This window comes from Spodoptera frugiperda, chromosome 17, assembly GCF_023101765.2.
Source record: "Spodoptera frugiperda isolate SF20-4 chromosome 17, AGI-APGP_CSIRO_Sfru_2.0, whole genome shotgun sequence".
In the NCBI taxonomy this organism is placed as follows: Eukaryota; Metazoa; Arthropoda; class Insecta; order Lepidoptera; family Noctuidae; genus Spodoptera; species Spodoptera frugiperda.
This window is the reverse complement of record NC_064228.1, coordinates 1,761,803-1,788,494: the sequence shown is the minus strand read 5'-3', so window position 1 is coordinate 1,788,494 and position 26,692 is coordinate 1,761,803. Positions and strand designations below refer to the sequence as shown.

The 26,692-nt window shown below is 37.3% G+C and overlaps 3 protein-coding genes across 3 annotated transcripts in view; 2 read left to right on the top strand and 1 right to left on the bottom strand.

Annotated features, from left to right (window-relative positions):
• The window catches only part of LOC118276815 (protein enabled), an 84,438-nt gene extending 79,762 nt beyond the window's left edge, over nt 1-4,676 (bottom strand). Inside the window, exon 1 of the mRNA XM_050699735.1 lies at nt 4,256-4,676. Within this exon, the coding sequence (XP_050555692.1) occupies nt 4,256-4,260 (5 nt within the window). The 5' untranslated portion in view covers nt 4,261-4,676. The remainder of the gene's footprint in view (nt 1-4,255) is intronic.
• An 888-nt stretch (nt 4,677-5,564) lies between these two features.
• LOC118276684 (tubulin-specific chaperone E) lies at nt 5,565-12,930 on the top strand. Its single transcript, XM_035595125.2, has 7 exons — nt 5,565-6,008; nt 7,508-7,614; nt 8,958-9,137; nt 9,680-10,091; nt 10,634-10,765; nt 11,546-11,702; nt 12,427-12,930. The coding sequence occupies exons 1-7, from the start codon at nt 5,661-5,663 to the stop codon at nt 12,741-12,743; spliced, it is 1,653 nt and encodes a 550-aa protein (XP_035451018.2). The 5' UTR covers nt 5,565-5,660; the 3' UTR covers nt 12,744-12,930.
• Nucleotides 12,931-13,877: 947 nt separating this feature from the next.
• LOC118276685 (uncharacterized) lies at nt 13,878-25,978 on the top strand. The gene is made up of 7 exons (XM_035595126.2): nt 13,878-14,451; nt 19,580-19,679; nt 19,969-20,584; nt 21,205-21,385; nt 22,185-22,328; nt 22,978-23,100; nt 23,899-25,978. The coding sequence occupies exons 1-6, from the start codon at nt 14,100-14,102 to the stop codon at nt 23,094-23,096; spliced, it is 1,512 nt and encodes a 503-aa protein (XP_035451019.2). The 5' UTR covers nt 13,878-14,099; the 3' UTR covers nt 23,097-23,100; nt 23,899-25,978.
• The last annotated feature ends 714 nt before the right edge of the window (nt 25,979-26,692 follow it).

The following is a 26,692-nucleotide window of genomic DNA, read 5'->3' as shown; positions in this document are numbered from 1 at the left end:
GAAATATTTCTGCTAAGGTTGGTTAAGAAAACACGTGTCCATATAGGGTTAGGTGTAAAATTCCGTTGCTGAGAAAATAGTTAGGATAGCAATGCAATACGTAGTACTTAAGTGTAATTTTATTATAACTTTCGTGAATCATACAAATTAATTATGTTATTGGCTTGTTCACGTATCTGTTTGACGAGAAACTCGACTAGTTTCAAGCCATGCTGGAGGCTCATATTCATAAGCAGCATTCCGCGACACACGACGAGGCTACTGCAGCAGTAGTTACCAGTAGCAGCGCGACAATCGCCGCTTCGTGTGTGGTTTTTAAAAAAGAAATATAACTGTCCTAAGATATTACAAACATGAGTCTGGATTTAAATACGGATTTCTAACTATGATTTTTCAAAAACAGTATCCAACTGCTCATAATAAAGCCTTGTTGTCTCTTATACTACAGATAATAATTATATTTTTTATTTGTTTCAAACCTTAAATATCAACATATTTAAGGTTTAAAACAGTAATTACCATTTTGCTGAACCCAAAATGAAGACTTTACATCACATCAAACCAAAATTGGGCACAACCTATAAAACGCTTGCAACACATGATAAAAAAAAAACTATAGAAATGTCACTGAACATTCAACAATACCTACTCCGATGCAGACCTTGAACAAACCAGTTTTTTTTTTAAAGGATGAACAGTTGACAGCTATGGGGCGGCCGTATTCCATATCATTTTGCAATAATTAAAACATGTCTCTTGGGGGACAGCTTGACAGTTTCACATTATGTTCACACAATTCCATTAAATTGAGGTAAATGTTGGAAAGTTTATAGATTTATGAGGTAAATTTTTATTCTTTACTTTAAGTAACTAGAATCAATTTTTAAACTGGCATGGTCACTAGTAATATCATTAGAACTTAAAATGGAAACTCACAAAAAGTAATAAACATGGTAAATATCCCGTTTTAAGTTCAAATGGTTTCTTTTTTTATCTCGATTTTTTCAAATAATGTAAAACCATCAAATCATAATATATACTCCAATGAATAAATATGTTCTGAACAATAGGTGACTAGGTGTCTGCATGTCATTGATCAAACTCAGTTGCATGCTGTTGGATTATTAAACTGCATCTAATACTGAATAGCAGCAGGATGCTGCTGATGACAAAATCATAACAACCTTTTTTATATTTCAATTGTAAGATATGATTTTCAGTCCATTTCCGCCAGTGCTAAGCTATGTGTACCAATGAATATGATTGGCCAATACGAAATGCATCTACAGTAATGTCGGGTGTGATTTTTGTGCCTAAATAGTTAATCAGGACACCAGAATACATAATATGTTTTTTCCTTTGCCCATTGAGATAAAGCAGCTTAAGGAAAACAAGTAACAATACAAACAAAACTCTTAATAGGTACCTACTACAAATTTACCTCTAGTCATTCATAAAATCCGAATGAATCAATTTTTTGTTATGGAAAATACTTTTAACATTTGAGATGAGTCATAGACTGCTACATAAATATACCTATTTCTAAGTATTAATTTTACATCATATTTATAAAAATAAAATGATCCAAGAACAGGTCTCTAATAAATATTTCCCATTAGTTTATTAATTTAAAATAATGTCAAGGCTTTTACCGAGTAGCAAATGTAGGTTGCATGATATGAAATTAGTTAAGAGCTACCATTTTATTTAAATTAAGCGACACTGTTATGAAAGTGGTTGTTTTTAATTACCTATATCATAAGTAATTCCATGCAGTTTGAGATTGAGAGATACAGACACGATTTTAATCTATAAAATATGTTTATTTTTAAAGTAGGCTACAGAATCAATAGTATTTTTGCTTTGAATAAATATGTTCTGAACAATAGGTGACTAGGTGTCTGCATGTCATTGATCAAACTCAGTTGCATGCTGTTGGATTATTAAACTGCATCTAATACTGAATAGCAGCAGGATGCTGCTGATGACAAAATCATAACAACCTTTTTTATATTTCAATTGTAAGATATGATTTTCAGTCCATTTCCGCCAGTGCTAAGCTATGTGTACCAATGAATATGATTGGCCAATACGAAATGCATCTACAGTAATGTCGGGTGTGATTTTTGTGCCTAAATAGTTAATCAGGACACCAGAATACATAATATGTTTTTTCCTTTGCCCATTGAGATAAAGCAGCTTAAGGAAAACAAGTAACAATACAAACAAAACTCTTAATAGGTACCTACTACAAATTTACCTCTAGTCATTCATAAAATCCGAATGAATCAATTTTTTGTTATGGAAAATACTTTTAACATTTGAGATGAGTCATAGACTGCTACATAAATATACCTATTTCTAAGTATTAATTTTACATCATATTTATAAAAATAAAATGATCCAAGAACAGGTCTCTAATAAATATTTCCCATTAGTTTATTAATTTAAAATAATGTCAAGGCTTTTACCGAGTAGCAAATGTAGGTTGCATGATATGAAATTAGTTAAGAGCTACCATTTTATTTAAATTAAGCGACACTGTTATGAAAGTGGTTGTTTTTAATTACCTATATCATAAGTAATTCCATGCAGTTTGAGATTGAGAGATACAGACACGATTTTAATCTATAAAATATGTTTATTTTTAAAGTAGGCTACAGAATCAATAGTATTTTTGCTTTTAAAGTCAAAGTGGAATCATTTATTCCAATTAAATCATAAATGGAAGTTTTGAAATATCAATAAATAAAGAAACAAATAATAGTCTGTCAATCTGTCCTCTTAGCTAGATGCTTGTTTCAAAATGTAGCTTCGTTGCTGAGTTACAAATCAGTATTAAAATAGAGCCCTTCTCTACTGGTAAAAATGGAATAACCATTAAATAGATAACAAATATAATAAATGTGAAAGTTTGTGCGTATGTTTGTAACTCAATCATAGTCAATGCAATGCTAACAATTAAAAGGCCTTATAATAATGAATTATCCTTTCAAACACAAATAATCTTTTGATTATGAAAGAAGTACAGCTGATTGTAATAGTAGTAATCACTGTTTCTATCCAACATAGCCTGTTGCTTGCTAAAGTAATTAAAAACTTAATAGGTATAGGTATAGACTTTTATAAAGTAACAGAAACTTCAACATTAAATTTGTTACATTAGAGATGAAAGGATAGTATTACTATTTAAAATACTTAAAAAGGCAACTAAATTATAAAGGTAAACTGAACACAATTGTGATTAATTTTAAGATATTGCATTAAAGATTTATTTCCAGTACTTTCCTTATTAATATAATTGTCATAATTTAAGATAAAGTTTACAAACAACCACACAAATTAAAACATCATGTATACAAGCTAAAAAAATAACAAGAAATCTATTGGCAACAATCTTGTTTACATAGTGATGTCATACAGGCAGGAAATAGATCCTACAAGACTTTTCTGAATTAAAGATAGATATCTAGAATTCCTGAAACCTTTATCACTAGATTATGACTCAATCTAACAAAATTACCACAGCTTTATTTACCAAACTTATCAGAATTATTAAGTACTGCACTATCTCACAGATAAAAATGGTACTCAGAATTAATTTCAAGTAATAACCAGATTGCAAAACACATTGAGACTGAAGAAATATATTTTTAATCAGAATTAGGGGTGGGGTGTATATTATTAGTCATATGCACGAGTGCTAACGAAACACCCTTCCTGGGGGTCCCATACACCCCAATTCGGCGAAACATTACGCATATGGTGTACAGGGATGTCCCCACTGGACAAACTCTGTCCCAGTTAAACTAAATGCCTCCAAACCCACACAAGGTCATTGCTAAACTCCTATTTACAATACTTTCACATAAAATAACACGAATTAACATCGTGGGGGAACGCAACGCGATGAAAAATCGATATGTATCCGAAACGTGCTGAACTTTTTACAAATGCATTCAACAATGACTAAGGTATGCTTTTTTACAGCCTTTGATTACGATGTCATTCATAAACGTATGTAATTACGATCGTAATGAACTAATCGATGAACCGTAACGACCGCACGCCCGTGCTATGTTTACGTTGTAATATCTATGAAAAAACAGTCTGCCGATATAAAGGAAGACTGCCGGTGCAGCAGATACTATATGGACATAAATAGATCGACGCGTGCATGATCTTCGTTGTAATTATTTATTTGTTTTGCTAACGAAAGCTCCGAGGAGCGATGAACTCGCTATATTGTACATACCTCATTTTGACGCTCTTATCCTTTGTCGTGACAAATCCGAATGCACTACTGCACAGCACGAAACAATTGTTCACTTATAAAATGCATATTTTCACAAACACAAACGAGCATTTCCGTATTATCGCCTGATATACACGTCTGGGACACTTTCGGTAGCCATTTTTGTCAAAAAACACTTTTTACGTCCCGATTCCCGATTTCGAAAAGCTGTGAGCGAGATGACGCTAGCGCCGCGCCGAGACAACGAATGAAAATAAATGGAACATTGAACCGGGTGCTCGCAAATCCTAATATATTGCAGTCCGATTCACACCAGAAAATATAACTCAGCTTCTACCAAAAGCTTCCACGTCAAGCAAAACGCGTATGTTGTCAACCGAAGTTGCCTGTAGCTTTGACTTCACTGGGCGATTCGGAACTCGAATTTACATTTTTCGTCCTTATTCGGTATTTCTACCTTACTTGGGCGGATAATATCCTATTCCAGTGCACGCACCAATCACTACTTAGAACTATGTTTCAAAATGATACTACTAGTGCCATCTCGTAGTTACTTGTGAAACTTTTATAACAGACTGGCAACATTCCTACAAACTTCAGTTTCTTTAGTATTTCTAGTATTTGTTCAAATGTCATAGTGAAAGTATTATATTTTTTGTCATGCTTCTCATCAATATTATATTATTTCATGGGCTCATTACTTTAACATGTAAACTTACATGAACTTTCGTAAACAAAGAGGTCATATATTGTATTTTCAAGACATGCAACAACTGTCAACTTTAGTGTTGTAGGAAAAAGTACTATTAAACTAAAACTAAACTAATCTACTAAACGAAAAAAATATATATAAAAAAGTATTAACTTATTGCAGTCAAGTCAAAAAAAATGAAAAATTTATAATTTTGATATAAACTTTGTTGTCTTTTATTACAAAGTGCTACATAAATTAATATCAGTAACGTCTGGACAATCATTATTAAAACTGTTTTACTTATTTATCTTGCCTTATTGCAATTAATACATGATGACTAGACACGGCATGAAACATTATTTCAGTTCAAGCTCGCATAGGTACATCGCATAGAGTCTTCTAGTTCAAAACACTGAAGTATAAATAATTGCACTGGAATTTCTTGGTTATTACAGTGACATTAAATATAAACTAAAGTTAACGTAAGTCAGATGAACTATTATAAAATACTGATTATATTAATTTATACACGTAAAACAACATCGTAAATTCGACGACATCAAAAACTCGACTAACTCAGTTTTACTATTTACCGTGCCGTTGCCTAGTCAACAACGTATTTTGACAGTTGAAGTGACAATAGTTTTCGGGGAAAAAAGTCAGCCTGTTTTTCTTTTGATAAACAGTTCCTTTTTCGAAAACTTAAAAATAATGGTGGGCGCAATGCCTGTTAACTTAATACCAAAATTTTGTAACGGTACCATGGACAGTCACAATGGTACCGAGGATAGCGATATTCAAGTGCACATCGGTAGTCGCGTGAAGAGTAACGATGATTTTGGTACGGTGAAGTATATCGGTGAAGTGCACGGATATAAGGGTGTTTGGTACGGAGTTGAATGGGACGACCCAGCGAGGGGTAAACATGATGGCTCTGTGGACGATGTCCAATACTTCAAGACGTCTAAACCAGGCGCTGGTTCATTTATTCGTCCAAACAAAATTTCTCCGTTCAAAACTTGTGCTGAAGCTATCAGAAAATATTACGGTGATCGCGAGGTGAGTCATAGTCGCTGCTTCTCAAATCTCAAACAAAACAAACTTTTTAAATTGTTTTCTTAAACTTCATTGTTAGTGCACAAGCATTAGGTCATTCCACCTACATAAAAACTTGGCAGTATGAGTGGGCTGTGTTTTTAATCTGTCACTGTATGTCAAGGCTGTTCTTTTTGTTTGGATTGCTTGCTTATTTAGTTGAATACAGCATTTAATTGATGTGATGAAGTTTGCAGGACATAAAATAAAGTCTGAGATAAATCATGTTTGTTTATTTTACTTCATATCTTACATTATACATATAGGCATTTATGTATAGCACTGTACAAGTTATTGACCCTATTCTCTTAACTATACTTTAGTGAAGTATCTTTATAGTATAAATAATATATAATATATCTCTCTATATAAATAAATCTTATTGGTTGAGATAGAGTAGGTTCCTATACCTAATTAAAAAAAATAACTTATTCACCTACCTATAAATCTTATAAGACAAAACATCAAAACAAATACAAGTCTTGAGTATCAAGAGATATTAATATAATTTCAATGGCTGACAGTAAATCAATGTTTATTGACATAATATCTGCACTGCACCACTACCACTATAATGGAAAGAATTTAATCAATATCAATAGCTGTTTACTTCTCATATTTATAATCAAGGATTGGCTGCAAACAGCTTTACACAGAGAGGAGTGGAACGAGTGTGGGGTGCCCTGTGGGACGATCATGGCTGAAATATCAAATAAAAATATTTATAATCAACAGCTTATTTAAAAAGAAATATATTATCAGTTAATAATTTTTCGGAACACTCGACAACTCCATTTTACTTTTCTAATAAGAAACTCATACTTATCATATTCCTATTAGAATCTAATCTGCTCAAACCCTTGACTTTACTCTAAAGACTCAAAGTGAGTTAATTTTATTTTGAAATGACTGGCAAAGGAACCCAATAAAGCATTTATAGTAGTATTTATAGTAATTTATTCCAAACTAGCTGAGCTGGCAAACTTCATACTGCCTCAAACATTTTTCTCACCTTTTAGACATGCCCTGGAGTTCCACAAATAATCCAAGCCGTTCTCGACCTTCAGCGATGCTAATGAACAGCAATAGATTTTTATATATACAGACAAAACATACTTAATAGGATGGCGCTTGGCCACTATCTCGCCTGGTGGTAAGCAATGATGGGGCACACCTACCTAAGAGCAACCTGTTCACTCAGAACTTGTAGACACCCAACTTATATCTTGTAGGAAACACAGTCTCCGGTAAGGAATTCCATTCTTTAACCTTAGACATAGAATTGTCTGTCAGTCAGTCCTTTCCCTAAAGTTACCTATCAAACCAAAGTTCATCCCATAACAGTCCGTATCTCTTTCCAGTGGATACAATTATCTCAATACGATGAAGTGACAAGACGGACTATAGACGTAACCATTACGTAAGTGTCCCATTTGTTATCCGTAAATATTTGTCAATTCCAGGATGAGACCGTAGCAGCCCACCGTAGGACTGTCATCAATGAGTGGAAGCGAGAGATGGGTGCGCCTTTCATTGAAATGGTCGGCTTCGAGAAAATTCATCAGAAACAGTAAGTTGATAGTTGTTAGTAGTTTCAAATAGTAATTTCAAAATAAATAAAATAATAGTAACTTTTGATAGTCAAAGTTTAAAAAAGGAGGTTCTTGGTTTGACCTGTATGTATGTTTGTGCGTGATTACCACGCGTTTGGCTAAACTGATTTTGATGCGGCTTTCAGTTAAGAATTTTTAGACTTAGGAGGCGTGAAATAAGGCTTTCGTTGTTATTTCTATGTGTGAGTGAGGTTACTGGAGGCCCAATTCGGCCTCTGGTGCTTCGGGTGTCCATGGGCGGCGGCGATTGCTTACGATCAAGTGATCCGTCTGCTCGTTTACCGGCTGATACCGTTAAAAAAAACAGTCTAGACATAGACACGGGCTATATTTTATATGTATGTGATGTGCATCCCTCCCAATGTTTTTTTTTATATCTATTCATTATAGATAGATAATTAATATTCACACAATACAGATATTGACATACTATATAATCAAAACTAGAATTTAGGTCGGTAAACTACCGCGAGTCGCATGTTTACAAATAACAAATAACAAGCGCCGACATGATGAGCAAGTAATACCTTATATCTACCTGTACCTGTATCTAGTATCCTGCGCTCAGATAACACAACATACGATCGTACCACGTATCAAATATCACACATACATATATGTAACTAAATATAGTGGGTTAGTTATGTGACTTGCCAAGTCTTAGAACAGAATTCTTTTGTAACGTCCCGCCTTTTATCCCCGAAGGAATAGCCAGAGATGCACGTTACGGCACGTAATGCCACTATACAATGTACACCTGCTTTTCACCAATTGTTTCATAACTATTCATAAGTCCCATGTAATAACCTATTGCTATATATTGGGCACAATTCCAGACTCCGATTCAGACGAGGCAGTCAATGGATCAACTTGAAATGTAGTTAATCTTTTTACTAGCTATTCCCGGTAGTTCAAACAAACAAACTCTTCTATTAGTTTGAAGTTACATGTGTTGTTAATAGACGATTTGATTAAAAATGTCCACTTGTACCCAGTTACCCAGCCACTGCACCAGTCATCCACAGATTTACAGAAGAAGCTGTACTAACCCACATTTCTAACCAAATCTCCGTACATAATTGCACGGTTTGACTGCACGGTTGGCGCGGTTGCTGGGCAACTGGCTGCCGTGCAACGTGTCGCAGGTTCGATTCCCGCACGGAGCAACTCTTTATGTGTTCCATAGATCGTTATTTCTGGTTTGCGTGTCATGTGTATGTGAAATTGTATGTTTGTAAACGCACCCACGACACAGGAGAAAATCCTAATGCTATCCTAAACGTTTTTTTTTAAATTGCAGAAAATTCGACCGTCTCCTGGAAGTATGCGTCCACGACCAGAACATCTCGAAGGCTGGTGATGTAGCCTCGCTGTGCCCCAACGTGCGCAGCCTCGACGTGTCGCGCAACCTCTTCTCCAACTGGCGTGAGGTCATACAGCTGTCTGCCCAGCTGCCGGACTTGAAGGAACTTGATGTTAAGTGAGTTGGGATACTATACATTTTATCTAATTATAATTATTTTCCATCGGTGGTGAAGTAGGTGTAAATGTTAAGTATAGCATTGAAACTGAAACTAAACATTTTTTTACACATATAAGAAAGAAAAACAGTTTATTCAGCACCGAGCCCAATGCACCAAAAATCAACATAAACAAAAGTAATATTTGTTACAATACAACACATGAAATAATATTCCTGAAGGGGTAGACAGAGGTGCACATTATGGCACTTAATGACACCGTACAATGTACACCTACTTTTCACCATTTGTATTATAAATCCTATGTAATAGGGGGCGAGTCTATTGTCATATACTGGGCCCAATTCCAGACTCCATTTTATATGCTACTACTACTAAAAATACCTTGCCCGACCCGGGAATTGAACCAGAGATCCGCACCGGCGACCACTCGGCCTGTGAAGCAGTCGAGCTACGACCGCTCAATCAAAATGTATACCAGTATCAAGTTTTTACTATTTAGGTACTTAATTTCTGATATAAAACTTTCTTTCTTCCGCAGCAAAAACCGAATGGCCATAGACATGCCGGAAGAAACAATGGCGCAGCTCTCAATCAATTTTGCCAACCTAGAGAAACTAAACATCTCAGTATGCGACTACGAATGGGCCGATATCATCGCTCTATCACACTTATGGCCGAAACTAAACGAAATGATCGCTGCGTACAACAGAATAAAGACTATAATCCCACCATCGGTCACTCTCAGAACTTTAACAGTATTAAAATTGGATGGAAACCCTCTGGCATCCTGGTATGAAGTCATGAACCTTGGTATGATGAAAAACTTAAAGGTTCTAAGTTTAAACGACTGTCAAATAACGGATATTAGGTTCAATGAGAACCCCGAAGACAAAGTTGACCTGTTCGAAAAATTGGAAGTTCTATTTTTGAATCGGAACCGGATTAATGATGTGAGTATTGTTTTGTTGTGGTAACGGAGTTTAGTGTTGCCATGTAAAAATATTTGAAAGTTTTGTTTTAGTGTTATATTAATCAAAGATTCTCCCGAATCTCCGAATCCCCAATGCCTAACCCTAAAAAGGCCGGCATTTGTTTGGGGTTTCATAAGCGGTGCCGATTGCTTACCACCAGGTGACACTAGGAAAAATCCTAGTGTCATACAACACAAGAGAAAAGTCTTGTGTCGTGGTTCCGTTTACAAACATACAATTTTACATGCACAGGGCACCCAAAACAACAAACAACACCTACACCCAAAACAACATAACTAGTGGATCACACAAAGAGTTGCTCCGTGTGAAAATAGAACCCGCTACACGTTGCATGGTGTGCAACGTGTAGTGCAGTCAGTTGAGCAGCCACCACGCCAACCGTGTAGTCGTTTGCAAGCTTATATAAAAAATGGTTAAACCAACCATGATGTATCTGCTCACTGCCTCCTATCATTTGAAAAAAGTTACTAATATACATTATTATAATAAAATTATTTCAGTGGCGATCTCTAAGCGAACTGAACAAGCTGGCGTGCCTGAAGAAGCTCTACTTCCTGAAGAACCCCATACAAGATACTGAGGACTACGACACTGGATCACAACTTGTTATCGCTAAAATTGATACACTACAGGTAACAAATATGATATAAAGTACTTTTTAAGAACTTTCATTTAATAAAGTAACTCGAAAACTTAATGCATCATCTCACATGAACTACTTTTTAAGAACTTTTATTTAATAATATAACTCAAAAAGGTAATGCACCATCTCAATTTTATCGAGGAAAGCTTTCCATATGCTGGCTTATGCCATATGCTGCGTCCAATTGGAACCGAGTAGTTGGTAAAACTGTGCGGGAGTAGCTGGTTAAAATATCTTTTTTTTTTTTTTCTCCATTACCAATTTCCAAGTGATCTGAATAGTCTTGGGTAGAATTCCCGGTTTTATCAAAGACTTGAATTTCAAAATTAACCTTATTCAGTTCAGACCTATTTGTCATTTTTATACCACCAATTTATTAAGTTTTATATTTTACAATAAGTATAATGTTGTATATTTACATAAGTCTTCAATAAAAGAGTGTATTCTTTCTTAAAAGGCCGGCAACACTTATGACTCTTCTGGTGTTGCCATCATGTGACATTAGAGTTGGTTTGCCCCCATTCCTTAAAAAAATAAAATAAAACAAGCTGATAAGTCGAAATTCATCAAAACTGGTGCAACAACAAACTTGTCTTGGCGCTATCAAACACATTAGAATTTACTTTATTTTTTTTTTTGTTCAAGAAATAAAGTTTGTTTTTGTTAAAAAGCTTTAAACAGAGAGGAATGGAAGGAGGTAGGGTGGCCTTTGCCCTGCAGTGGGACGATCATGGCTGAAATCTAAATCAAATCTAATTTTTGTTCCCAGGAACTGAACGGCTCGACAATAACCCGGGAACTGCGTCGCGGAGCGGAGTATGACTACATGAAGCGCTACGGAGCTGAGTGGAAGGCTGCACAGTCGGACCCGGCCAGCCAACGGGCGTTCAACGTGGAGCACTGTCGGTTTACTGAGCTTATTAACAGTAAGTATTATACGTCTTACGTAGTTAAGTGTAAAATGAGGGCTCTGCTAGTAAATTCATTCAATGGCATTGTTAGTAAAATAGTTTTTAAATGTGGAGAGGCATGCTTCGGCACTGCTGGGCCGGCTCGACCGGAGTGATGCCACGGAAAATCAATGTGAAGCAACGCTTGCTTGCTTACCGGAGGCCCAATTACCACCCTTCCCAATCTTCCCAATCCCTGATTTCGCAACAACCCTTAAATACCTAAAGGTGCTCCCACACAGCAGTTATATAATGTTAGAGACTGACTTAACATTTGTGTGTAAATAAATTATAACAGTAGTTGTAGAGTATGTTATATCGCTATTGCAAATGTTATATTGTTACACATTGTTGTATAACGTTATATAACCGCTGTGTGGGAGCACCTTTACCCCGAAAGGTCGACAACGCACTTGTAGCGCTACGTGTGTTTGTGGTATCCATGGGCGACGCCAATTGCTTACCATCAGGTGATCCGTCTGCTCGTTTACAAAAGCCGGTAAACGAGCAGGATCTTCAGAAAAAATTAAATAAACCCTTGTATTTGCCATTGAAGTCACATGGCTGTACATGGTGACGCGGGCTCAATTACTGCATATTGTAATTATTTGTGACGCACATACGGCAAGAATGTAGATAATAATGTACAATTTCCATCTTGTGTATAACGTTAAACTTTATATTTATTTCTTTTTTCCAGAATACGGCATTCCAGACGACAGCCTGCTAGTGAAACAACCGAAAACAATGACGCTCACATCGCAACTACTAGAAATAATCCTACGAGATGAAAACGGCAAGTCATTCAAAAAGAAATTCCCGTCTTCCATGTTTGTGCAGAAGTTGGTCACACTGGCACAGAGACTGTTCCCTAGACCTGGTCACACTGGCCCGCCGACGCTCTACCTACTCGACGATCAAATGCAAGGAGCAGAAATATGCCTCGACAATGTCATGAAAGATCTCGCATATTTTTCAGTCAAAAATGGAGATATAATCCTCGTCAAATTCAGATAATTCCACTATAAAATTTTCCCCACTGGCAACACAAATCAAGATGGCCGTTGAATTTAATTGGCGTGCATTTTAAAGTATTTATTTAAAAATCTTATTGAGCTTTGTAAATAATGTTATCTCGAAATTGTACCTGTATTTATGGTGAATATTATTTTTCTCAAAATAAATGTTCAATTATGTATTTTTATTTGTGCCTTTTATTTTACTATCGAATAAAGCTTGTATGAATTGCATGACGCAAAAATTATAAAACAGGCATTCGTGGGAAGACTGTAAAGTCAGCATAGTAAGTAATTGGTATGAAAATATCAATATTTTTAATATCACTCAATGACACCTAGGACCAAGGTTAAAAGGTCCTCGGTTGAAGCAATAACATAGTGCTTCCTAAAAATCAGAAAATGTTAGTGTGCTTTTCCACCAGAGATGTGCTATGTAGTTATGCTACGAAGATATAATAGCTAAGCTGTGAAACTATGTGACCGTTTCCACTGATACTAAGCTATGTAACTGCGAGGAAGATGCGCAGCTCGAGTATGCGATGTATCGATAGTAGGGAAGCCATCCATGGCACACATCCATAGCACGCATCTTTCCATATAAAAAAACGTAGCTTAGCTGAGTCCACCAGTGCTAAGCTATGTGTACCAATTAATGTGATTGGTGGAAGCCAAACGCATCCACAGCAACGTAGCATAGCACATCTCTGGTGGAAAACTCTGGTGGTCCTTCGCCTTGACCTGACTGTATAAAAACTATAAATGAAATGGCCCATTACGTCTAGACGCAATAGTACTAACAGTATTTCTAAAAAAAGCTAACCGTAAGGAAAACATACAATCAAAATAATTACAACAGAACAGATGTGACCTTTCATTTTACAATATCGTTATTATAGAATTGTTCAAATACAGCTGTCGCCTTGAGTACGTTAACTTGTTGATAAAACACATTATTCATTTTATACATAAAGCGCCACTTGGAAGGACGATCTTTCGGCATGTGGGCACAAAAACAATACGTATTAATAAATTGTCTGAAGGAAATAATAGAAATAATTAGCATAACAAGCTGTAAATTAATGCTGATGCATGATCAATATTTTTTAAAAAATAAAATAAAAATGCAGAAAGAAATTCAAAAGAAAACAATACTAAATTATTGAACGGACAAAGAGAACAAACCTACGCATAACACTGGCCACATCGAACTCGATCGCTATTGGTAACCGTTGTGTCAACAAAACTTTTTTTGTTTACAAATGGCCACGGGTGACAAATTCAAATTTGAAAGACGTATTTGTGATGTGAAAAGTGATTTTTTATCGTTAATCTAGTTGTATATGTTGTGTTTATTATGGGTAATTGTCTGGGAAGTATTTTTCGGCGTCGAAACCAGCGTCGTCACATCGTTTTGATACTGATAGGATTGGATAACGCGGGAAAAACAAAAACTGTGAATAATTTGGCCGGCGAAAAAGATGACAAGGTTTTACCGACTGTGGGTTTTAAAGCTGTGAATTTAGTGCATAAAGATACTCCTGTGACGATATATGATTTAGGCGGGGGCCCTCATTTTCGTCAAATATGGTCTCAGTATTATAGCGAAGTGCACGGTGTGATATTTGTCATCGATTCAAGTGATTTTTCACGGTTGGACGAGTGCAGGGCTGTACTCGAAGAGGTGTTATCGCATGACAAAATATCAGGTATGATTTTATTAATATTTTGCAACTATTGCCATGGTTACTCTCTGGCTGATTCATGTTTAGATTTGCGTAATGATTTTCAGTGGAAAATGTTTTGAATTTCGATGAATTATTTCGAATTTATTCACATTTTTGTCGCCTATATTCGTTATTGGAAAGGAATACTTACAAGATTTATTGTAGAATTACTTACTTTAGGTACGTTGAAGAAAGGTCGAAAATGCTTTTTTGGCTCTATGGCCAAAACTTTGAATTGACTTTTTTTAACACCGGTACCGCGTCGAAATTATAACACGCTGTTGAAATTATTAAAATTCCAAAATCAGAAGTTAGACAGGCTAGATAAAGACTGCCTACTCGATTTCCAATGCCTACAGTTTGTGGTCTACGTCTTTTAACAATTCCTATACATCGCAATAAAAATACATACTTATACAACGTAAATACCTAAGGGTTTTTATATATGGACTGCTAAAAGCAGTCAGGATCAATTGCTTCAAACTGCGACTGCATAGAAAACTATAGATGTAGTATGTAGTACATACATAGTACATAGTTGTCATAGGATTTACGGACTGCTCAATCAGTTGTCAATGACAGCTTCAAACTGTTGATCTTAGTGTAGGAGAGCCATGCTTCGGCACGAATGGGCCGGTTCGACCGGAGTGATACCACGGCCTCACAGAAAACCGATGTGAAACAACGCTTGCGTTAGTTTCGTTGTGTGAGTGAGTTATCGGAGGCCCAGTTACCCGCCTTCCTAATCCCCGATACCCCAATAACCCTTACATTCTTAACCCCCATAAAACCGGCAACGCACGCCTCTAGCTATCTATAGGCTCTTATAGCGCCACTGGGGTTTTGGGTGTCCATGGGCGGCGGCGATTGTTTACCATCAGGTGATCTATCTGCTCGTTTACCGGCTTATACCATAAAAAAAACGTGTGAATCACTGGGTAACTGCTCGAACAGTCTGTGTATGGTGGGTCTAATACTAATCTTTAACATGCCTTTTAAAAACGCTTAGTTCATAGGTAAAGAGGTCTAATAACTACCTAAGTAAGAAACCCACTTTTATATGTAAGTACATAGTAGCTGGCCACTGACATTTATTCCACAATCAACACGCAAGTTCCCCAGTTCAGGGTCAAGACAGTTCTCAGTATATCGACCTCGGTATACGTAGTTTCCTTTCTTTAATTAATTCGTTATTTATTAGGCTATGTCTACCGTCTACGGCACAAATTTCCGACACGATAGGCCTATCTTAATGACCAGTTTTGTGGTATTGCGAAGTTATGTTGTGACTTGTGAAATAGGTAGGGTTTTTCCTCGACTTTTTTCGTGGAAAAATCATATATTAACAGATGATACAAGGTATTTCCAAGGACTATTTTATTGGGCCCAGTAGGGCTGATGCCTGATCCGGAGCTGCGGATTACCTAGCGGGTTTACTGGGGATCCGGCTCGAAGGGCAGAAGTAGGAACGGGGTGGTTTTTAGTCAGTAAGAGTCTGACACTCCCTCTCGCCTCGCCCAAGGCGGGAGAAGCCATTGGATGATTTTACCCCCTTAAAAAAAACTATTTTATTATCATCTTGTTTCCGTCTATAGCTGATCCTAATCAGGGTGCTTTTCCACCAGAGATGTGCTATGCTACGTTGCTGTGTACACCAATCATATTCATTGGTACACATAGCTTAGCACTGGTGGAAACGGGGTGGTTTTTTGTCGGTATGAGTCTGACACTCCCTCTCGCCTCGCCCAAGGCGGGAGAAGCCATTGGATGATTTTCTCCCTTAAAAAAATCCGTTACTTCAAGTTTTTAATGAATTTCAAGACCTACCTCCTACCTACATACCTATGTCAATCAATTTCCGTCGCACGCTCAGTTTAACGACTTCCGAGGTTTTAATGCGATTTTATGTGTATTTTACTTTGAGATTAACTGTTACCTAGCCATCGACTACGATGTAGGTACTTGCCTGGCTTAGATACGACTATTATAGGTGCTATTTTTATTTAAAAAAAGCTACGGCTCCACACTGGAATGTCCTCTACCTTTTTATGTATGTATAAGTTTATGGATACCCGAAACACCAGTGGCGTTACTAGTGCTTAACCGGCCTTTTAGTGGTTAGAAATTTAAGGATTGTTGGGGACCTGATTCCCTAACAACCCTTAAATTTGTTTTGCTTATTAGATGGGGAAAGAGGGTGATTGGGCTTCCGGTAACCTCACTCACACAACAAAACAACGCAAGCGTTGTTTCACGTCGGTTTTCTGTGAGGCCGTGTCATCGCTCCGGTCGAGTCGGCCCATTCGTGCCGAAGCATGGCTCTCCCACACTTGACTACGTACGACCAGTAACACGCATTGTGTTTTTAATTTAGCCAATAGCCATCAGCCTAACGCGAGTAGTGTGACTGTCATGTAACACGAAATTAATTAGATAAAGTTTTAATTAAATTGCTTATCAGCTACTGACTAGTGAAATAGGTGCACACAACTCCACATTGAGTTCTACAAAACCATTTTATCATGATCTCGCTTTGTATAATCTTTAAGCATATTGGACGGTCAGTTTATACTGGTTTGTGGAGCTTGTACCTATGGTGGTTGTATTTATCGAGTTATCACACCGTGACGGTTGCCGTGGTGAATATCGTAATTCGTAAATAAATTAGATATTATATGTATACTATGTTTGCTCAAATATCGATACCTTGTTGTAAAATTGTCGATAAGTCGGTAATACAAACGAGATATACTTTCTATAATATTTGCGTTGAAAAAAACATCTATGAGTACTTTTCCTAATATTTGTTCTTAGGGTAGGTTCTAATATCAACACAATGGTGATGACACAATGATACGTCACTAGTAAATCCCCGCGGGTTCAGACTTTAGTCTGGTCTGAGATGATTCCAACTGATAAATCGATGAAATTAAATATGTAGTTGACGTATGTCTATGTTGTAGGCTTATAAAAAGAATTTAGCCCTTTGTCCTTTTGGGTTGGGTCAAAGTATCACTGGATTTTCGATTCGATAAATTCCTAATTCCCAAAAGGCTGGCAACGCACTTGTAACCCTTCTGGTGTTTTGAGTGCCCATAGGCGGCGGCGATTGCTTATTATCAGGTGATCCTTCAGCGATAGTAATTTAAAAATTTGGCCTATTGTCCTTTTGGGTTGGGTCAAAGTATCAATGGATTTTCGATTCCTATTTTCCAAAGCGTGGACGTAACTGGGGTTACATTTCTATCTCCACCTCTGCCTTTTTCAATCTTTGAGGATAAAAGGACTGACGTCAAGAAAAAAATTAGTCACTAAGAAAATCTTTAACAAATCGAGTACACCTAGTAGTAAGTAGAACCTGAATTTCAGTAAAATGTAACATCCAGCTTAGCACTAGACTTAGCATAGGCTTCAGGCGTTAATCTGGTTACAGTGCGTAGATCATGTAGGCTTTATACCAAGTCATGGCCGGTTCTTTATCGTGTTGTAATAAATCAAGACTAGTGCAATAATACCTACTGCATATTTTCTTGTTGTTAAATATTATTTTCGAGACGGTTAGCGTGGGAAGTGCTAACCTATAGTAATTTAGGTGGACTGAACACACCACTAGATTCCCAGTTAAATATTGCTGAGAAAGTTTCTTTCATTAATCCAGGAATCGAGTCCGATGCCCCTTTCTGGGCACGAAAGGGCTGTTTCGATCGGATTGATACTACGACTTCACAGAAAACTGACTTGAAACAACGCTTGCGTTGTGTTTCGTTGTGTAAATTAGGTTACCGGAGGTCCAATTACCCACCTTCCGAAACTCCGATTCCCCAACAACCCTTAAATTCCTTACCACCAAAATGCCAGCAACGTACTTGCTTCGCGCTTCAAAGCTTCTGGTGTCTATGGACTTATATCATAAAAAAAATCACGTCTATATCCTCAGTTGATTAACGGAACAGTAAAACTTTTCTAAGAAATGAAAGCAACGCCCATAAGCTGTCCAATTTCCCTGAAACAGTTTGTATACCTGTCATAGAGTTGTTGGAATAATTACGTCACCCAAAGACCTTCAGTTTCACTCAGTAAATACCACCTAATGTTATTAGCATATGAGTCAATCGACAGGTGTACAATCAGACTAATTTATTTATTTTGAAGACAATCACTGTTTTATATGTGACGTCACTCTTTTAAGTAAATAGGGGTGTGGAAAGGAAACTTCAGTTTAGTCAGTTAATGATAAGTATCATACAAATACAATACTTAGAAAGGTCCGGAGCTGCGGACTGCCTAGCAGGTTACCGGGGCTCCGGCTCAAAAAGCAGGAGTAGGAACGGGGTGGTTTTTAGTCAGTAAGAGTCTGACACTCCCTCTCGTCTCGCCCAAGGCGGGAGAAGTCATTGGATGATTTTCCCTCCTGAAAAAAAAAAACATAGTAAAGGTCGGAAGGATTTTAATTCAGAAAATATCCGCTCCCATATTATCTTTACTTCATCCAAGACTAGCTTTCGGCCACGCAGGCGGGTTGGAGATCACAGTTTTAGGTTCAGGTTTAGCGTATTGCCGGGGCTCTTGCATTAACAGGAATAGGAACGCGGTGATTTCTAGTCAATAAGAGTTTGACCTCTCACCTCACCTCACCGGGAGAAGTCATTGAATGATTTTACCCCCTCAAAAAAAAAATGGTTTAGGTTAGTCGAAGACCTCTACCCACTCCCTGTCGGGTCTTACTAAGTTTTGGCGTGACCGAAACAATATTAATCGAAGGTTTAGCTTGCATTAACACGTTAGATTTTTATTTTGATACAGCGATAATATAAAATTGGGCTGTTAGTTTACAAACGACATTATTACCGAACGACCAGTCCTTGAAACATATTTTTGTATATAGCTACTTCCGCGCGGTTTCACCCGTTCTGCTCGGCTCCTATTGGTCATAACGTGATGTTTTATAGCCTATAGCCTTCCTCGATAAATGCACTATCCAACACAAAAAGAATTATTCAATTCAGACCAGTAGTTCCGGAGATTAGCGCGTTCAAACAAACAAACAATCAAACAAACAAACTCTTCAGCTTTATAATATTAGTATAGATGTTATGGTTTTCTCCACCAGGCAAGCCAGTGCTGGTTCTAGCGAACAAACAGGACAAAACTGGGGCTTTGGACGACATCGATGTGGTCGACAAACTGAACATCGAACCTCTCGTTAATAAGTAAGTTGCATTAAGTTTTGTCATTATAATGTTAGTGTAAGTGAATCTATCATAAGGACATTTTCTAAATAAATGCCTGTGTGATTTGACTGTATATTATCTAGCGTAAAACCCCGAACAAATAAGTTTGAAACATAAAATCTGGTCTCACACACCAGAAAATTCAAGATAATACATAAATACACACGTGAACCTGATTATCATCTAATGCAAATACAAATGCTGTGTTCAAGGTATTATCTTGTAGAATTTCACTATAGGTACTTAAATATCCCATGCATTTTCACAGGTACAGATGTCCAACTCTAGTCGAATCCTACAGCGCATTCACAGAACACCCAAATACTAAAAAGCCAAAAATAGACCCTGGTTTACGTAAAGGCTACCAATGGCTCCTCAACTACATAGTGAGACGTTACGGAGATATAAATTTACGCGTACAGACGGATATACACGCAGATTTGGAACGACGTAAGCGGATGTTAAACAAAGCTTCGAATACAACATCACAGACGTTCACAGCAGAAAGTGATGACATAGCCACACAGACTGGCTTCGAAAACCCCAACTATGACCTTGAGAAATCGACTAAAATCAACAATGATGGAGTACAAGGCGTGATAGTCGTTAAACCGATTAAGCACACCTCTGACAGTATCGATTCGACCATAACGATTGAGAGTGTCGAAGAATCGGAAGCGACTAGTGTTGCCAAACCGAAATTGTCCCCGCTTTTCGGTAGGGCCAGTAATTCCACTGTAGAGACTGTTCGAATAGAGCTGGAGCCGAGGAGTGAGTTCAGGAAGTTGTCTCCCATTGTCAGGAATAAGAGTGGTGCGAATCAACACATCGATTTTCAGAATAGACCGCAGTCAAGTCCTACTTTTGTTAAGAAACAGATTAAGGTAAGATGCCCTGAAGAAAAATTTTTGCCAAAATTATTGTCTATCTGCCGCACTCAGAGTCATTTAATGATTACTCGAACTATGCCTTAGTAACGGTTTTGTTTCGAAAACAATTGCTAATGACTGGGTTAAGTAACCATTTAATGAGTCTGAGTGCGACGCTATGTCACTTTAAAATTGTGAGTTCGTGAGATTAAGAAAATGGAAATAGTCACATCTTCCAGATTGAGTTCAACTTTAGTAGCAGCCTTAGGCCTTAGCCTAAAAAAGCTTTTTTAAACGTACGTTCAAAAGCGTACACAACAAATGCATCTGCTAGAATATGTTCATACGTCCAGGGCTTTCACCTATAACGCGACGCTATTATTTATTTATTTAACTTTTAGCAACTTTAGTGTACAAGGGTGGGCTTAATGCCATAGGCATTCTTGCTAGCCTAACTTGCTTTAATCGAGCAATGGCATGTTCAACGCTGGGCTTTGGAAGTTAAAGTTGCTAAATTGCAATTTGTTCTATTTTAACATTCTTTTAACGTCGAGCTCTCGTGTGATTGTGGCTTTACTATATATATTATGAGCATATTTAGAAAAAATAAATGACCTTCACTTACTTCAACTTAGGTGCAACCATCAAGCAAGAACACATCTTTGCAAGACGAGGATCTAAAACCGGACGGTGATCTGACGGCGTACATGGGCGATCGGAACCGGACCTGGGACGGATCGGAGAAGAAAAACACGGTGCTTGTGAACGACGCTGAGTTATCGCTGATGCATCGCGAGATTGTGCTCAATGAGAGAGGTAAGGTTTACAGCAAATTATTTGTAGAATAAGCTTGGATATTGGCAGCTTGTCGTTCTATGTGGAGGACTAAGGGGGGATTTGTTCTACAGTGGACGTCTTCCGGCTGATGATGAAGACGATGAAGCCTGAAAAAATGCTTTTGTTGGGTGTCACTTACACTTAACACTGTGTGAGTGAAGTTACCGGAGGCCCAGTCCTCCCCCAACCCCCAAATCCAATTCCCGAATCCCCCAAAAGACTAGCAACGCACTTGTAATTCCTTTGAGCTTTTGTGTTGCGGCTGTCCATGAGCGGCTCAGACTGTTTACCATCAGGTGATCCGTCTGCTCACGTGTCGCGATATGAAATAAAAAAGGGTGAGCATTAAGTAAGTGACACCCCTGGTGTGAAAAACTTCAATTCTTCTGGACTATGGTTTGTTGGCCGAAAGATCGCAATTGTTGGATTAATACTTTGACTGCCAACAAAAATCTCTTGGAAGGTAAATCCTGCGCTAGCGTCGGTCATTTTGCCCCTGGCGGTTAATGTGTTAAGCACAGCATTGTTGTGATTTCAATTCTTTGGATTAAGATCGATTTTTGACATTAGTTCTATAGTTTCTGTCAAAAATTAAGGTCGATCTAAATGCATTTATTAGATTAAGATCGTTTTATTATTGGCAGTTATAGGTTTTTTAAGTCTCTGGTAATATGTAAGACGAACGACAAGTGTCTTACCCTCTTTTATTATTATATGACTCTCAACTCAACTGACAAAAATTATTACAACATTGGACTTCTTTATTACTTTCTTCCAGACTACACAAGCAAGACAGCGTACTCGGAGGTGACGCTCCAACCGGCCACGTTGCCGCTGAGCCCCCGGCCGGCGTCCGCCTCGCAGCTAGTCCGGAGGCAGCTGGAACTGTGCGGGCAGCATAAACGGCGACTCAGTCTTAGATGTAAGTAGCAGTTGCTGCTCTAATCTCCACTAAAGGAAGCTAATTGGCGTATGAGCTCATTTTGGCCAGACACTACAACGTCTGCGGCTGTCAAAAAATGAATGTCCCATTATTGCACTTTAGCAAATAGTTTATTGGGTTAAAGACCTCTCGTTACAGTAGCGTAGGACTAGTTGGGAACTCGCTCTCGGTAGACCACATTAAACGGGAGTTACAATCACGCTTGATTCTTTTGTTTGCGATGGATCGACAATGATGATGACTGGATGCGGTAAACTCCTCAAGTAGATTTCATGATTTATGATTCCATGATACATGGTTTTCAAAAAGATTTTTCACCAACGTCTGAGCCTTACGCCAAATTCTGACTTCGCTTCTTCGTACGGACTCCCTAGTTATAAAATACACCACCAGTTGGCTGCGCGACTTCGCCGCGTCTACGCATGCTGCTCATGATGAAGAGTCCTAGTCCTCTGTGACTCGAAACTAGTAGAGTTTTTCTCTATTAATAATACGTGTGTAAACCGTGATTTTTAGTTAATTTAATAGGTCTCACGATAGTCACGATGATATTCTATTTTTTGATTCATAGCAGTACTTGCTAGGACTAGCTTTTATACCAATTCACGTTGTAGTAATCTTGTCGCAGACATGCAGCGCAACAAGACGAGTCCGGAGCGCGTCTCCATGATGATCTACGAGCCGACGAAGGCGGCGCAGCGGCACCTCGACAAGGGGGACTTCGACCATTCCGCCACCATCAACTGATTGTGTGAGTCACTACATTCACATTAGTTTTGTTAATTAATTTTTCTTTTTTTAAAAAAACGTTGCCCCACATTTGGATTTTCTCCTGTGTCGTGGGTGCGTTTATAAACATACAAGTTCACATACACATGACACCGAGACCCGAAACAACAATTTGTGGATCACACAAAGAGTTGCTCCGTGCGGGAATCGAATCCGCTACCCGTTGCGCGGCAGCCAGTTACCCAGCCACCGCACCAACCGTGCAGTCAAAAGTTCATCAGCTCTTACCTTTTTTTAGCTACAATTATAGAACTAATTCCCCTAAAAGGTCGGTAACGAATTTGTAACTCGTCTGATTTCGGGTGTCCATGGACGGTGCCGATTACTTATCATTAGGTGACCCGGCTGTTCGTTTGTCAGCCTGTCCAAGAAGGGATTTAATCGAATAAGTAGTCCCATTTAAGTCAAACACCGTTGTAGAAACACTCTGAATAAGATCGACGACTCCTCAGTAGAAGCATTTGACACTAAGGAATTCTGTTGGTATTCCTCTTCTAACATTTTAGGCATACATCTGTTGGAGAAAGCTTTATTTATGACTTTATTGTAGCGTGGAACAAACACGCAAATTACCTAATTGTAAGCAGTCGGCGCCGACCTTACATCTTTAGATCCGCAACACCAGAGGCGTTACAAGTGCGTTTTCGGCTTTTTGTGGCTTACCGGTTTAGAGATGAACCCATTTTAATGTCCTGCTCTGTGTACTATAAAAAATATGTTTTTATTTATTTATTAAATAATTTTATTTTGTTTGTTACAGGAATACAAAATCTGAACTGGACGTTTACAGTACAATATGTAGACTTATAACGTAGTAATTTTTATATAAAATAAGAAAATAATAATATATTGTTCACACAGGGTATATATAACTATAGTTGTAGCATATAAAGGTGCTCTAATTAATATGTACTGAGCTAAACACCCCAATTATTAAACCCTTTAGTTGTACGCAAATATATAAATAATTCAATATATATATTATATTAAATGTAGGTATGTATATTTAAAGTATAAAGTCTGTAAAATCCCCTAAAATAAGGCTAAGGGGATGGTACATAAAAATTTGATACAAACATGTTTTTTTTTAGTAAATTTCATTATAAATGTGAAGTAAATGCCTTAGAAACCTAGAGATACTAGTTTTGCATTATAATTTTAAACAAATAACTATTTTATCAAGCCCCCTAAAACTTATTTGTTGCCTCAATCGTAAAAAAACTGATTACAATTACATTGAACAGTATTAAATACATAATAAACCAAAATTTTGATTATTTAATTATGTTTAAAAGTCATTATAATATAATTGTTTTTCTTTATGTGTTGTAGTTTCGATCAAAATTATCAAGAAGGCACTTTTGAAACTTAAGTTTTCTTTGTTAATTCGTATATTTTCGTAAATTAACAATTGATGATGATATTTCACCTAATAAGATGATTTAAACTTAGATTTTTTTACTATATAGGGTGACTGGTAATTTATTTATTTCTTTTCCATATAAATTACATTATAATATACTAAGCCCCACAAAACCGTTGTAATGGTTTGACTGTGGGGTCGCTGAGTCTCTATGAACTAGTGAACGATATTTAAACACGTACACGATAGTACTCATGATTACAAACAACTTTCTCAGATAAATTTTTTTTGTATACTTATTAGTTTAATTTTTATCACAATAAAGTTTCGTGCGCGTTTGCTTTCGCATGATCAGTTGTTAGCAGCGAGGCGCCCGCGCCATTTTTATCGGAAGATTAAGTAGTAGGTCGTTTAGAACTTTTCGCGCGCGAAGTTTCGTTGTTTTGATACTGTGATAAAAATAAAACTAATGAGTATACAAAAGGAGTTTCTTTGGGAAAGTTGTTTGTAAATAGGAGTACAATCACGTGTTTAAATATCGTTCACTAATTACCAGTCAGCCTATATTATTCAAATAATGATTGTCATTGTGAACAGATGTAGACACTATTTTCCACTTAAGTCACTATTATTTTAATCACCTATTCCTAGCTGTACTAGTCAATTATAATTTAACACATTAAACGCCATGGGGGGCAGAAGTGACCGGCGCTAGCGGAGGATTTGCCTTCAACTGATTTTTGTTGGCAGTCAATGTGTTAAAGATTGTATTGTCTCACATACGAGTAAAATTCCAACGATTTTCGTGTCTTTTGATAACTAGACTAACAGGACCTTTGCCTCACCAGCCCCATCTGGGGGGCACTAAATTAAAAACCCTTTGAGAAAAAAGTTATACTGAATTGTAATTTTTATTGTATCTGGTCGATAGCGTAGAAATTATTTTAAAATATTGTTATGTTATAAATATATCGCATTTACTGCCGATCTCAGAGACATTTAATGATTACTTAAACTATTCTTTAGTAACGATTTTGTTCCGAAAACAGGATTGGGTTAAAAACAAACGTCCACAGGCCCACATCGCACGCATCGCTCGCACCGGGTTTTAGTTTGTCTTGTATAGAAACTCATACAACTGCGTCCACTGATCCGCATCGTACGGACCGCATCATCGGCAAAGACTACACGAGATGCGTACTGGTGACGTCATACGGAATGCCTACGATGCGTGCGATGCGGGTCTTTGGACGCTTACCATAAGTAAACATTTAATGGCTCTGAGTACGGCGGATAAAGGATTATCCTTATTCATACTAGTAATTATATATAATTTATAATTGTATAGATAGTCCACGCTATAAAATATATAACATATATATCTAGTTATAGATTAAAGCGAAATTATATCGAATAGAAATAATTTAGTTTTGTATTTTGTGTACCTATTACATGATAATAAAAGTTGTGTTATGAAGTTGGTGTTTTATTTTTTATACAACGTTGGTCAATGGTTACATACATACATAAGTTCATCTCTTATTATACGAGGCAAAGACCATTTATGGCCAAATTATCCCTTGTTATACGACGAGAATTAGCCCCATATAACCAGTGCCGGTGTAAGGGCCACTGACACCCCGGGCGAAAATATTGTGGCGCCCACTTGAGGGAAGCAATATCAAGTGTTAGTAGTAGTTTTTCATATTATTGGCGCCCCCGACTTTGTCGCCCTGGGCCATCGGCCCATGTCGCCCCCCAACGCCGGCACTGCATATAACTAGCGACCCGCCCCAGCTTCGCATGGGTACAATGGTGATATACATATAAACCTTCATCTTGAATCACTATCTATTAAAAAGCATACAAAGGGACTTTGTTTTATAAATACTATGTAGTATAAGGTGTAATATAAGGTTGGTGCGAGGTAGAAGATATTATATGTTTTTATCAGTATAAAAGGTATTTCAAGTATACCCATAACTACTTAGCAGTTAGGAACGGGGTGGTTTTTAGTCATTAAGAGTCTGACACTCCCTTTCACCTCACCCAAGGAAAAGTCATTGGATGATTTTTCCGTCCTTAAAAAAAAAAGTGTACCTACATATAATCGGCCCTTTATGCTCGAGGAACATGGGACCTTTGATACGTTTCTTAGGGTTACAAAAAATATTTGAGTAAAGTACCTATT

What these genes read in the sequence shown, in the direction of transcription:
- LOC118276685 (XM_035595126.2), top strand. Translation starts at nt 14,100, where the DNA reads ATGGGTAATTGTCTGGGAAGTATTTTTCGGCGTCGAAACCAGCGTCGT. An exon ending in ATCGAACCTCTCGTTAATAA is followed by an intron (nt 19,680 to 19,968) that starts GTAAGTTGCATT and finishes GCATTTTCACAG; the next exon opens with GTACAGATGTCCAACTCTAG. An exon ending in ACGGCGACTCAGTCTTAGAT is followed by an intron (nt 22,329 to 22,977) that starts GTAAGTAGCAGT and finishes ATCTTGTCGCAG; the next exon opens with ACATGCAGCGCAACAAGACG.
- LOC118276684 (XM_035595125.2), top strand. Translation starts at nt 5,661, where the DNA reads ATGGTGGGCGCAATGCCTGTTAACTTAATACCAAAATTTTGTAACGGT. An exon ending in TTGAAGGAACTTGATGTTAA is followed by an intron (nt 9,138 to 9,679) that starts GTGAGTTGGGAT and finishes TTTCTTCCGCAG; the next exon opens with CAAAAACCGAATGGCCATAG. An exon ending in CTAAAATTGATACACTACAG is followed by an intron (nt 10,766 to 11,545) that starts GTAACAAATATG and finishes TTTTGTTCCCAG; the next exon opens with GAACTGAACGGCTCGACAAT.